The sequence below is a fragment of the Cryptomeria japonica genome, chromosome 4 (assembly GCF_030272615.1).
Source record: "Cryptomeria japonica chromosome 4, Sugi_1.0, whole genome shotgun sequence".
NCBI lineage: Eukaryota > Viridiplantae > Streptophyta > Pinopsida > Cupressales > Cupressaceae > Cryptomeria > Cryptomeria japonica.
In genome coordinates, this window is record NC_081408.1 from 703,388,764 (window position 1) to 703,401,456 (window position 12,693).

The window sequence follows — 12,693 nt, forward strand, 5'->3', positions numbered from 1 at the left end:
GAAATAAATTGGTAGCCCTCCAGAGGTATTTTTAAATGCCCAGAAAATATTCAGAGTTAAAAATTGTAGAGAATAGAAAGGTAACCCAATTTCGTCAAAGAGAAAAATTACACATTTAGCAAGATAGAATCCATGGATAACAAATAGTTGGATGGAGAAAATATCTAAATGTTGAGATAGAAAATAAATATTTGATAGAGTTTAAGGAGTTAAAACATATAGATAAAGGTTAGGGGAATGCACCAAACTATGCATAATATTGTCTAATTTGTCAATGTGTACACAAGCTATTGTTTCGAAATGGGCATAAAATTGAATGGAAGTGGCATCGGTATGAAAATTTCACAATTGCATTTTCACCCATTTTTAGGTGCATATAAATTTTAGAATGATCATGTATCTCAAAATATGTAGTGAAGACAAACATACATGCAACTTGTAAGCAAAGTAATGGAAGTTAATAGATGTTTCATCATTCAGATTTAACCTTTAGCATGCACTCTCCGTGAGAGCCTACAAAAGAAAGGAAAATTAAGCGACGTGTAGCCTATTTAATATAATTATCAACAACTATGACTCACTATCAACAATCGTATGAGAGATAGAAGGGAGGTGGGGGAGGGAAATAGGGATAGAAAAAATTAACTTTTCATGCATCATCAGATGCTTGTCATGTCAGGGACTAAAGATGATTCTCTGTAAGCAATGCCTATTACTTTGTACACCGTAGATAAATACTAGAAAGATGATAAATACCGTAAGGGCATATATATAAATAAATAGAACGCTGGTTTCTGTGAAAGAAAATAATCTCTGTGTTGTGCACTAAAACTCTCTTCCTGAGTCGTGTTCTTCACTATAGTGTGAGTAAGGTTGTTTGGGTAAATAATTATTAAAAGTGAATATACTATCTGTCAGTCAGTTTCTTAAATACGTTGGTAAGAGTGTGGAAAGAAATTGAAACTCGATCAATGCTCACAAATGAATAACAGGTCTTTTAAAAATATATATTTACTTGGGTGGGATCACAATTGTGACAAGTATAACCTCTTTGGGAAAAAATAAAGAATGAAGAGTGTAATGATCTTTTGAAGAGGTGAATTGGATGCCTATGCCTGGCGAGTGCATTCAGTAGGAAAGCCCTGTGGAAACCTTTTACTGTCGGAACAGTAATCATAAATCATGTAGTTCTTGCGCACCCATTCAAGTTTCTGGTGCTCACTCGACTCCAACGCCTTTGCAGCGTACCATGAATTGACAGAGCAATCAGAAGAAGCGGAGCATGTCTCTGCTTTGAAATTTCCATAAGATGCCACAAAGGGGGATTTGGTCCAGTCGATCTTCACTACACCGCCTCTGGTTGCCCAATCGTCTGCGTTCCACAGGCTCGAGTATATTCTCATCGCTTGGTTCTTGGGATATGCGACTCCCAAATCCTCGCTGTTCTTGAACACTCTCACCGGCGTTCCATCCACAGAAAACCTGCAACATGAAAATATATTTTAACTATAGTGCTAATGTTAACGAATTGACTTGATGATGCTAGGATAATATTAACATGGCTTACATAATTTGCTGGGGATTCCACAGCAGAGAGTAAGTGTGGAAGTCTGCTGTGGGGTCGAACCAGAGGTAGAATTGCTGCTCACGATTGCCTTTGCCTTGAGAGAAAACATTAGTGTGCATAATGTAGGGATCTCCAGACAGATTTCCAAGGAACTCAAAGTCTATTTCGTCGTGCTTATCCCCTTGTGATGATAGCTGCACCAATTGCATCAACATTTTATTAGACAATAAATATTAATTAAATACTACTGCCCACTACTAATCTGGGGAGTATGGACTGTATGGAAGAGTAAGAGAGAAACTTACATAGTAAGCAGTGACAGTGCCGGCCGAGTTACCAGCCACCAACTTGATCTGCATATCGATTTTGCCAAAGAGATATTCATTCTTAGATTGGAAGCCTGAACCTGTTTTGATTCAGCAGAGGAATCAGCAAACTGCTAAAAAATGATATGTATATATTATATGTGTAGCAAGCAAATGAGATAAGATACCTGAGGACTGGTCGAGAGTGAGCTGCAGGCGCTGGCCATTGTCGAGTATCTTAGCACGATCATTTCCCCATGTGATGTCAAAGTCGTTATTAAAATTTGCAGAAACAAGGTGGGAGGAGCAGAGTACAAGGCTTAGCAGGAGGAAACATGGTAACAGATCCATTGGGAACACAGGACAAGAGTAGAAAATGTACAAGTAGGAGTATGGAAGTGGTGAATGGTGATGGCTGAAGAAAATCAATTTGATCTAGTGATAGAGGTATGGAAGTGGTGAATGGTGATGGCTGAAGAATACCAATGGGATTTTTATACAAGGAAGGAATGGATTGGAAAGTAGCAAGAAATTTCACATAGAGTTGTTGAGTGGATGAGTTGGAGCGCGCTTTGGATTTCGATAGATATTATAGTTGTTGGGTTCTATTGTACGCGGAATTCCAGCAAGAAGAGCGTGAGCGTGTTGGCTGGCTTATGATAGTTGTGTTTCATAATTTGTGACGCTACTCAAAATGATTGTCTTAGATGTTGACCTCCTTTCTAATCACATGAGCTGTATTTCAGCAGGTAACCAAACGCTTTGGAGGGAAACATTGCGGGCTGGTCCACGCGTGGAATTTCAAAGCAACCGCGCAATCATGTTCTCCAAGCCAATTTATTTATTTAGGAGAAACACGTCACAGCCCGTCAACTTCTACCTCTCCACATACATAAGAATACCAACTAAAGTTGCATTTTCTTTTTCATTATCATCATCTTTGATCAATTTCTAATTTACATTCAATAATGTGTTGATTGATTTGTATTTTTTCATTTTAAATTTATCACATAGGTCATTTATATATTTTTCTTGTAAGATAAAAATCTCATCATTCGATTGTCTTACTCTTATTTTCAAAAATTAAGGGTCATTTCAAATGTATGAGTTTCATGGCATTCTCGAATTGCCAATTTAAATCATATCATCAGCATATAAAGAGACTATAACTCGTTTTCAATATGTTTGCATTTCATGTAAAGTTTAGCCTCACTTCCACTCCTGTCGAAGCAATTTTTAAAAAGGTACTCATACACTACTAAACCAAGCTCATGGTGCTTGCTTTTGGTAGATAAATAGCCCTTTGTAATTTACAATTTTTTTGTTTCTTTTCCTATAACCTCATATTATAGCATTTGTTCTATAAGCACTTCTTCATTTATGAAACCATTTAAAACAACTTATCTAACATCAAATTGACGTACTAACCACTTAAATTGTGTTGCAAATGCCAAAAATTAGTTCTTATAATATCCAATCTCGCCCTAGGAGCATAGGTTTCACTATAATCATTGTTGTGAGAAGCCTTTCACTACCGATATTTCTTTGTGTCTTTCAATGGATCCATTAGCATTACAAAATTTTAATTTTTAAACCCATTTAGTCCAATCCTTTTCTACTCAAGGATCTATTAACTCTTTTGTCCCATTCCTTTTAATACAAGTGATATCCTCATCCATGGCCTTAATACAAACTTTATGAATGTCTTATTGCATCTTAATTGTCTTGGTTCTACTTGAAAATCAAATAGTAAAGAAAACTTAACAAAGAAATCAAAACTAGTAGTTATTTCATAAATTTCTTTGAAATTTTTTATCCTCCTTGGAGGAGAAAGTGTACTTGAAGGAACAATTGATGATTAAGGTGTTTGAGTAGAACATAATATGTTGCTTGGGCTGCTAGAATAAGATGAAACATCTTGTTCTATTTTTATAATTCATGGTTTTTTTAGCTGTAATTTTTTTATTCAATTTCCATACATTGTTTTTGGAAAAAATTATATCATTTCTTACTAAGTTGTGTGTTTTTTACTAGATTGTGTATGTTATATCCTCATTGTAGCCAATAAAAAAACATTTCTCACTATCATCATCGTCTTTTTTTCTTTTACATCCTTGGAAATATATGAGCACTATCAATGCAACCAAACACCTTACGATGAGCCACAAGAAGTTTTCTTCCACTCCATTAATCACAAGGAGTCATATTGTTTACACTTTTTTTTTCAATGTCTATTTGTCAACTAAATAAATGTAGTCATTTTTCAACCTAGAAAGTACTTAGAAGACCATTGGCCTTGAGTGTTGTTCTAATCATCTCTACAATTTTACAATCCTTATATTCAACTACTCCAGTTTGCAGAAGGATGTAACTTATAATCAATTTCCTTTGAATAGAATTATTTTTTGCAAAAATGTTAAACTTCGTTTGAAGTAAATTCTCTCCCCTTATCTTTACATGAAGTCTTAAAGGAATAACTAACCACTTTTTTTCTATGTTGGCTTCAAATCACTATATTTACATCAAGAGGGATTTTGACCTTGATTTAACTAAATATACCCAGTTTATCCTATTTTAGTTTTTTTTTTAAAATGCCCATTTTGTTAAGTGATAAGGTCTACATTGGACCACAAATATTAGCATGCACTAATTTAGGTGGCACTTTTACTCTCCAAGCTTGTCTTAATAGAACAAAGTCTTGCTTCTAATCAATTGGTTTTATATATTGAAAGGTAGGTGTCCATGTCTCATTTGCCATAACTATGATTCATCATTTTAGTGATAATTCAAATATTAAGTTTATCTATGCAAATCTAAGAGGAAAAAATATGTTTTAAAGCATTACCAAATTTTGCGACAATATAATTACCATCATTTTAATCACAAATAAAACATGTATTAACTTGAAAATAGTAGAATATCCTTTTTCAATAATTTTTCTTATGCTTAATAGATTAAGAGTGATTCTTGGCACATATAAAAATAATATGGTTATATAAGATTGAACCTTAGTTGTTCTTGAATTTGCGATGATTCATTTTCCCATAGGGTTAACTTATTTTTCATCATTGAGTACTTGTGTTTTAGGAGACTCACTCATCTTTAAAAACATACTTTATTAATTATCATATGACTACTCCAATTGCTAACCAAAATTTAAACAATTTTTAGAGATTTATTTTCTACCATCACATGAAAAATATAGATTAATTTTTAATCCTTTTCTTCAATTTTTTTTTATCATGTTGCTTATTCTTTCTCCACCTCAATCATGTTCATAAAGGTCAAAAAAGTTGACACTACATACTTGAAATTGGTAAGCTTTTTGTATTACCTCTTTCAGTATAGTTCTTTTAATCTACCTCAAGCTTCATACCATAAGGTGCAACTAGGCACCCGTTTTTCCTCCTAGTCTAGCACTACAACTATTGCAATTTTGGATGCATCTAAATGAACATGAAATAGTTGTGTCCAATTTACAAGTATCAAAATAATAGCTATTACCATCATATTCTATAGTATATAGAATAATTTTTGACACTTTCCTCTCCATTCAAACTTTTTATTTTTCTTCTCTTTCATAAGCTCTACAATGGGTCCAAATATAGATACATGTTTCATAATTAACTTGTGGTGATAGTCGGTGTATCCTAAGAATTTTTTTTTTATTTCTATTACATTCTTCGGAGGAGGTTAATTTAAAAATATGACTATTTTGAGATAGTCTACCATCATTACCTATAGATAATGTGTCATAGTAGATTGTCAATAGGATGAAAAATATACATATATTTATTTTGAGTGCAATCATGAGACTATGAAATCTTAATATATGGACATGATCTTTCAACATATCACAAACTATCAAATTATCTAAACATAATTCATGGAAGTATTGTGTAATTTCCTTGAGTGAATTTATCATAATCTTAATATAAAGTTTAAGTGTGTTCGTTAGGCCAAATTGCATTAGTGTGTACATAATTTAGGAACTCATTCAATTTCAAATGTGATCTTAGACTAATATTCTTCTAATATATTTAATTAATTATGCCCTAAAATCAATTTTTGTGAGTATGCCTAATATCACATCTACAAGGTTTAACCTCACAGTTATGTTTGAGCCATTATTTTCTAGGATTTCATGTGTATACTTTCTTATTATTGTATTAGTTTTAGATCTTATTAGGGTTTGTGTTCTTATTTCAAAAATTAATCAATACGTCTATAGATTTTATGATTTATTGCATCACATTAATTTTTACCACCTTACCCAATCTTGGATTCCTCATTAGAGTCTCATTTTTATATTTTAAAGTTGTAACTTGGAACTTCTAGATGCAAGAGTTTTTGCCACTTGGACTCAAGCACAACAAGAATGGCTAAATAAGAGTATAAGAAATGATTTTATATCCCTCTTCATCATCAACACTTAAGAAATTATTCTATTAATTTCATGAAAGAGTTTGAATCTATGCAATATTTTTTACTCAAGTGATGGGACTAGTAAATAAAAATTAGATATTATAGCAAGAATATAACAAATCAGAAAATTTGTTGAGGTGTGTACCATCACATTTTGATTCCATTACATAGTAGCTATTCAAGAAAGTAGGGGTCCATCTTCGTTATCAATAAATAAGCTTATAGCATCTCTTCAAACACGTGAGAAAAGAATGAATTGATCTACCAAAAATTTTATTGAACAATGTTTTCAATCAAAGCTTCTATATTTCAAATTATAACCTTGGGAAAAGGATTTGATGAATCATACTGTAGGGGAACAAGAAAATTTAGAGGAAGATAACATGAAAGTAGAGGAAGTAACAATGGACAAGGTAAATGCTACAATAAGAAAGGAAGATTTTACTACAATAAGAAAAGAGGTACTAAAAAACCTTGCAAATCGTAATTATGTAGTCTCACTATTGTAAAATAATTTAATCGTTTTGAACATGATTTTTCAAAAAAGGCATAATCAACATGTGATGATTTTTTAATAAAGAGGAGGAAAAATAACATATATTTTTAATGTTATGTTACAAAATAAATCTCCAAAAATGTTGAGATTTTGGTTAGCAATCGAGGTAGTCGTATGAAAGGTAATAAACATCTATGTTATAAAGATGGATGGGTCTCATAGTTCATATAAGTACAACTTTGAGATGATATATAAGTTGAGGTTATGGAAAAGGGAAGGTTTAAATTTAGATCCACCTAAGGTACAATATAATACAATCATCTTTTAATATGTGCCAAGAATAGTATGTGCCAAGAATAGTTCATAATATATTGAACATGGTGCAACTTAAGGCTATGAGATTTTCACAATCCATTTTGTATTCTAATGTATTTTTTTGGATTCGATTGTGTGTATTTTTCAAAATGATAAATTTGTTGTCTATGATAAAAATGATGGCAAGCGGATTCTAGAAAAGGTTGGTATGCTTCAAGACATAATGTTTCCTCTTAACTTCTTTCATATGGAAAAAATAAAGATTTGAATATTGGACTCCTATTAATCATGGTTATGGGAAATGAGGCATGGACTCCTATTAGAAAAAATGGTGAAATGATTACCATTTATCAAACAAGATCATCAAGTGTTTGAAATTTGTATTAGTGGAAAAAAATAGATCAAGACTCTTTTTCAGTAAGAAGATCTTGGAGAGTAAGAGTGTCACTTGAATTAGTTCATGCTGATATTTGTGGTCCAATATATAGACCTTATCACTTAACAAAAATAGGTATTTAATTATTTTCTTGATGATTATAGTGGAGGAAAATGAGTATATTTAATTAAGAAAGGTCAAAAAACTTAATGATATCAAGATTTAAATCAAATTAAAAAAACAAATTGGTTGTTCCTTGAAGACTATGTGTGAAGGTAGAGAGGGAGAATATACTAGCAATTAATTTTAATATTTTTACAAAGAGAATTACCAATCAAACACAATTGATTATGATTTATACCCTTACATAATCATAAAGTTATAGAGATGATCAAAAGAATGCTCAAGGCTAATGTTCCAATTAGTACTTTTTGGGCTAAAAAGTAGCTACATTACTTATTTGATAAATAGATATCTAACCAAAAGTGTAAATGATATAAATCCTTTTGAGACATGGATCGGAAACAAACCTTGTATGCCTCATCATAAGGTGTTTTTTTGCATTGCTAATTATCATACAATTGAGCATAAAAGACAAAAAAAAATGTGATTAAAGTGACATAATTATTTTTATTAGCTATAATGAGGACACAACGAGTTATAGGTTATATAATCCAACAAAAGGAATACCTGATTTAGTAAGCCATGGTGTAATTATTTCCAAAGGGTGAATGAAAATTGAATAAAAATTTATATCAAGAACATCCAAGAACTGTAGCAATAGAACAAGATGCTCCAACTTATTCTACTAGCCAACGAAACATCTCATGTTCAACTCAAACACATTCATCATCAATTATTCCTTCAACTTCACATCTTTTTTTAAGAAAGGTAAAAATTATCAAACAAATTTATAAAATTACTACTAGTATAATTTGATTCATTTATAATTTTTTCTTGGCTATCTCATATTCAAGTAGAAGTCTAGATCAAGGACATGGATGAGGAGATCACTTCTATTTAAATAATGAAAATAGAGTATTTAGTAGGTCCTCCATCACAAGAGGATGTTATTGGACCAAAATGGGTCAACAAAATAAAATATAAGGTTGATGGATCCATTGAATGGAACAAATTTAAAGAGTGGTTGCAAAAGGATTATCATAGCAACCAATGATAGATTATAATGAAAGTTATGTTCCTATGGTGAGATTGGATATTATAAGAACTATTTTGACATTAGCATGACAATCTAAGAGGTTAGTACATCACTTTGATGTGAAATAAGATGTTTGAAATTGTTTCTTAAATGAAGAAGTTCTTGTAGAGAAAACGCTAGAATATGATGTTGTAGGATAAGAAAGAAAAAAATTATAATTTATAAAGGGCCCTTTATGAACTCAAGAAGACATCAAGATCTTGGTATAGAATAATATATGAGTACTTTTCAAAAACAATCCTTCAATGAGAATGACAATGAACATACACTTTATATAATATGTAGAGGCATTGAAAACTTAATCATAGTCTGTTTATATATATGTTGATATTTGATTTAAATAGGGAATGGTGAATTATTAATATAGAGAAATTCAAGAATATCATGAAGCTTACACATTTAAAATCTGACGAATAAGGATTTGATATGTTACTTTTTTTTTAATAAAAGCAAGGTGGTTGAATGATGGTATTTTTATTTCACAAGAAAAGTATCTATTCAATCTACTTGATAGATTTAGAATGAAAAATCAGAAATAAATGAACACATTATTGAATGTGAATGAGAAGTTGGTCAAAGATGATGATAATGAAAAGAAAAATGCAACACTATATTGAAGTTTAGTTGGTATTTTTATGTATCTTACTACCACTGGACTTGAAATCAAGTATGTCATAATCTATTAGTATCAAGATTCATACAAAATCCCACTAAGATTCATTTATATGCAGTAAAAGGAATACACAAGTATGTTCTTATTTCATTCAACTTTGGTATTTTGTATACACCTATTGATAATTTTTTATTGAATTAAAAAAATTAAAATGCATTGTAGCAACAAAAACAAAATGTCAAACAATGTGGTTGAACATAATATTGGCACATTAACAAAATAATCAACAATTATTTATCGTGAAATTAGCTCTACAATTGAATAGAAAAATGTGACAATTTTCATAGATGGAATAACCATATAGATATTTGCAATTATTTTATTTCAAATATCATGGCAAATGAATAGATTGGTGTGGATTTCCTAAATTTAGGGATTTTATTTTTTTTTTCATTAATTCAAAATTTATATTTTCATATATTAAATTATGATTTTTTTTTAGGGTTTTGTTTTATGGATTCACTTAAGTTAATTTACAAATTAAAAATCTACAAAAAAATTAAAATGGTCTTACATTTCATAGGTCAGTGAAAAAATTCAAAAAAAAATGATGTTTTGTTATTATTGTTTCTTTGTCATTTGGGTCAAATTTTTTAAATATGTAATAATAAGGATAAATAGAACTATTAAAAAGTAACAAATAAATATATAATATTTGTTTCACTTTCCAAAATAGAAATAAAACAAAAGAATTGTGAAAATAACGAATGTTAGCTTATTCAAAAGTATTCTAAAAAATAAAAAATATACCTCTTTAATAGATTTGAATTTAATTTTTAATTTTTAAGTTAGGTTTTAAAGTTAAAATTTTAGGTTTAACAATTCCAATATAATTACCTTTTATTTTAAAAAACAAAAAATGTTCTTCTAATAAAGTATTAAAAATAAAAATAAAAAAGCTAAAATTTTAACTATTATCAGAAGTTACAAATAAAACCAAACTTAAGAATTAAAAATCTTAATATTCAATATATATATATAGACACACACATACACACATCAATTATTTATATCTAGCTCTCTCTCCCTATTTCTCTCTCCCTCTCCCCTTCTCTGTATATCTCCTTGCATCTCTCTATCACTCTATCTCACAATCAATATCTCTCTATCTTTATCTCCCCCTCTCCCTCTTCCTCTATATCTCTATATCCCTCTCTATCTCTCAATCTCTCTCTATCCTCATCTCTCCCTCTTCCTCTCCCTCTATATTCCTCTCTCCCCTTCTATCTTTAGACATTTCTCCCTTCTTTTATCCAAATTCTTTCGTATTTTCTATTCCAAACTAATCATTCTATTAGCAAGAACTTGAAGCATTATGTCTCTTGTTCTTATATGTGATCATTGTGGACACTATTGACTATAAATAAACAATGTATGAATGAAAGAAAGTATTTCTTTCTATTCTGTATTTTAATCTTTAAAGATCATAAACTCCTCTATAATTTCATTTTCTCAGTCTCGAACTCATTAAACCTGGACCCTCAATCGTAAGATATATTTATTAAGGTGCCAAGGTATCATAATAGTTAGACCTGACCAATGTTATAAGTTGACGGTCTATGACCTGTTTCTCCAGAATAAATAAATTGGCTTCGAGAACGGTATTGCGCGGTCAACATCTGATTAGAAAGTAGGTCAACACAACTCATCTGATTAGAAAGTGGGTCAACATCTGAGACAATCATTTTGAATAGCCTCCCAAATTATGAAATACAACTGGTATAATTAATATGCACACACCACACAGTTAAGCCAGGCGTATGCAACAACACGCTCTTCTTCTTGCTGGAATTCCGCGTGTAATAAAAGCCAACAACTATAATATCTAAATACAAAGTGCGCTCCAACCCATTCACTTCAACAACTTTGAAGTTTCTTGCAACTTTCCATTCCTTACCTGACGCTGCCTCTGCCTGTATAAAAATCCCATTAATCTTCTTCAGCATCACCATTCACCACTTCCATACCTCTATCAATAGGACTCCTCAATTAAAATCCCATTGATTTTCTTCAGCCATCACCATTCACCAGTACTGCTACAACTACATTTTCTACTCTTGTCCTGTGTTCCCAATGGATCTGTTACAATTTTTCCTCCTTCTAAGCCTTGTACTCTCCTCTTCCCACCATGTTTCTGCAAATTTTTATAACGATTTTGACATCACATGGGGAAATGATCGTGCTAAGATACTCGACAATGGCCAACGCTTGCAGCTCACTCTCGATCAGTCCTCAGGTATTTTATCTAATTTGCTCTCTGCGTAGTGCGTATATAATATATAGGGTTTTAACAGTATGCTGATTCCTCTGCCTCTTCCTCTGTTGTATTAAAACAGGTTCTGGTTTCCAATCTAAGAATGAATATCTCTTTGGCAAAATCGATATGCAAATCAAGTTGGTGGCTGGTAACTCGGCCGGCACTGTCACTGCTTACTATGTGAGTTTCTCTCTTACTCTTCCATACACTCTATACTCCCCAAATTAGTAGTGGACAGTAGTATTTAATATTTTATTGTCTAATAAAATGTTGATGGTTTCCAATTGCAATTGATGCAGCTGTCATCACAAGGGGATAAGCACGACGAGATAGACTTCGAGTTCCTGGGGAATCTGTCTGGAGATCCCTATATTATGCACACCAATGTTTTCTCTCAAGGCAAAGGCAATCGCGAGCAGCAATTCTACCTCTGGTTCGACCCCACAGCAGACTTCCACACTTACTCTCTGCTCTGGAATCCCCAGCAAATTATGTAAGCCATGTTCATATTATCCCTACAACATCATCTCTGCCTTAGATTTAACTTCATCAGTTTAGTTATAATATGTTTTCATGTTGCAGGTTTTCTGTGGATGGAACGCCGGTGAGAGTGTTCAAGAACAGCGAGGATTTCGGAGTGGCATATCCGAAGAATCAAGCGATGAGAATATATTCGAGCCTGTGGAATGCAGATGATTGGGAACCAGAGGCGGTGCAGTGAAGATTGACTGGACCAAATCCCCCTTTGTCGCCTCTTATGGAAATTTCAAAGCAGAGACATGCTCTGCCTCTTCTGATTGCTCTGTGAATTCATGGTACGCTGCAGAGGCGTTGGAGTCGAGTGAGCAGCAGAAACTTGATTGGGTGCGGCAGAAGTATATGATTTACGATTATTGTACAGACAGTAAAAGGTTTCTGCGGGGCTTTCCTCCTGAATGCACTCACCAGGCATAGGCATCCAACTGAGGATCGTCACATTCTTTCATTCTTTATTTTCAAGCCCAAACAGGCTATACTTGTAACGATATTAAATATATATTTTAAAAAGACCTTTTATTCA

The 12,693-nt window shown here is 32.0% G+C and overlaps 1 protein-coding gene and 1 pseudogene across 1 annotated transcript; one reads left to right on the forward strand and one right to left on the reverse strand.

Moving 5' to 3' along the window:
• Positions 1-980: 980 nt before the first annotated feature.
• On the reverse strand, positions 981-2,356 carry LOC131056317 (xyloglucan endotransglucosylase protein 1). Its single transcript, XM_057990670.2, has 4 exons — positions 2,061-2,356; positions 1,873-1,973; positions 1,568-1,761; positions 981-1,482 (listed from the first exon to the last, which is right to left on the reverse strand). The coding sequence occupies exons 1-4, from the start codon at positions 2,221-2,223 to the stop codon at positions 1,110-1,112; spliced, it is 831 nt and encodes a 276-aa protein (XP_057846653.1). The 5' UTR covers positions 2,224-2,356; the 3' UTR covers positions 981-1,109.
• An 8,924-nt stretch (positions 2,357-11,280) lies between these two features.
• On the forward strand, positions 11,281-12,693 carry LOC131056318 (xyloglucan endotransglucosylase protein 1-like; annotated as a pseudogene).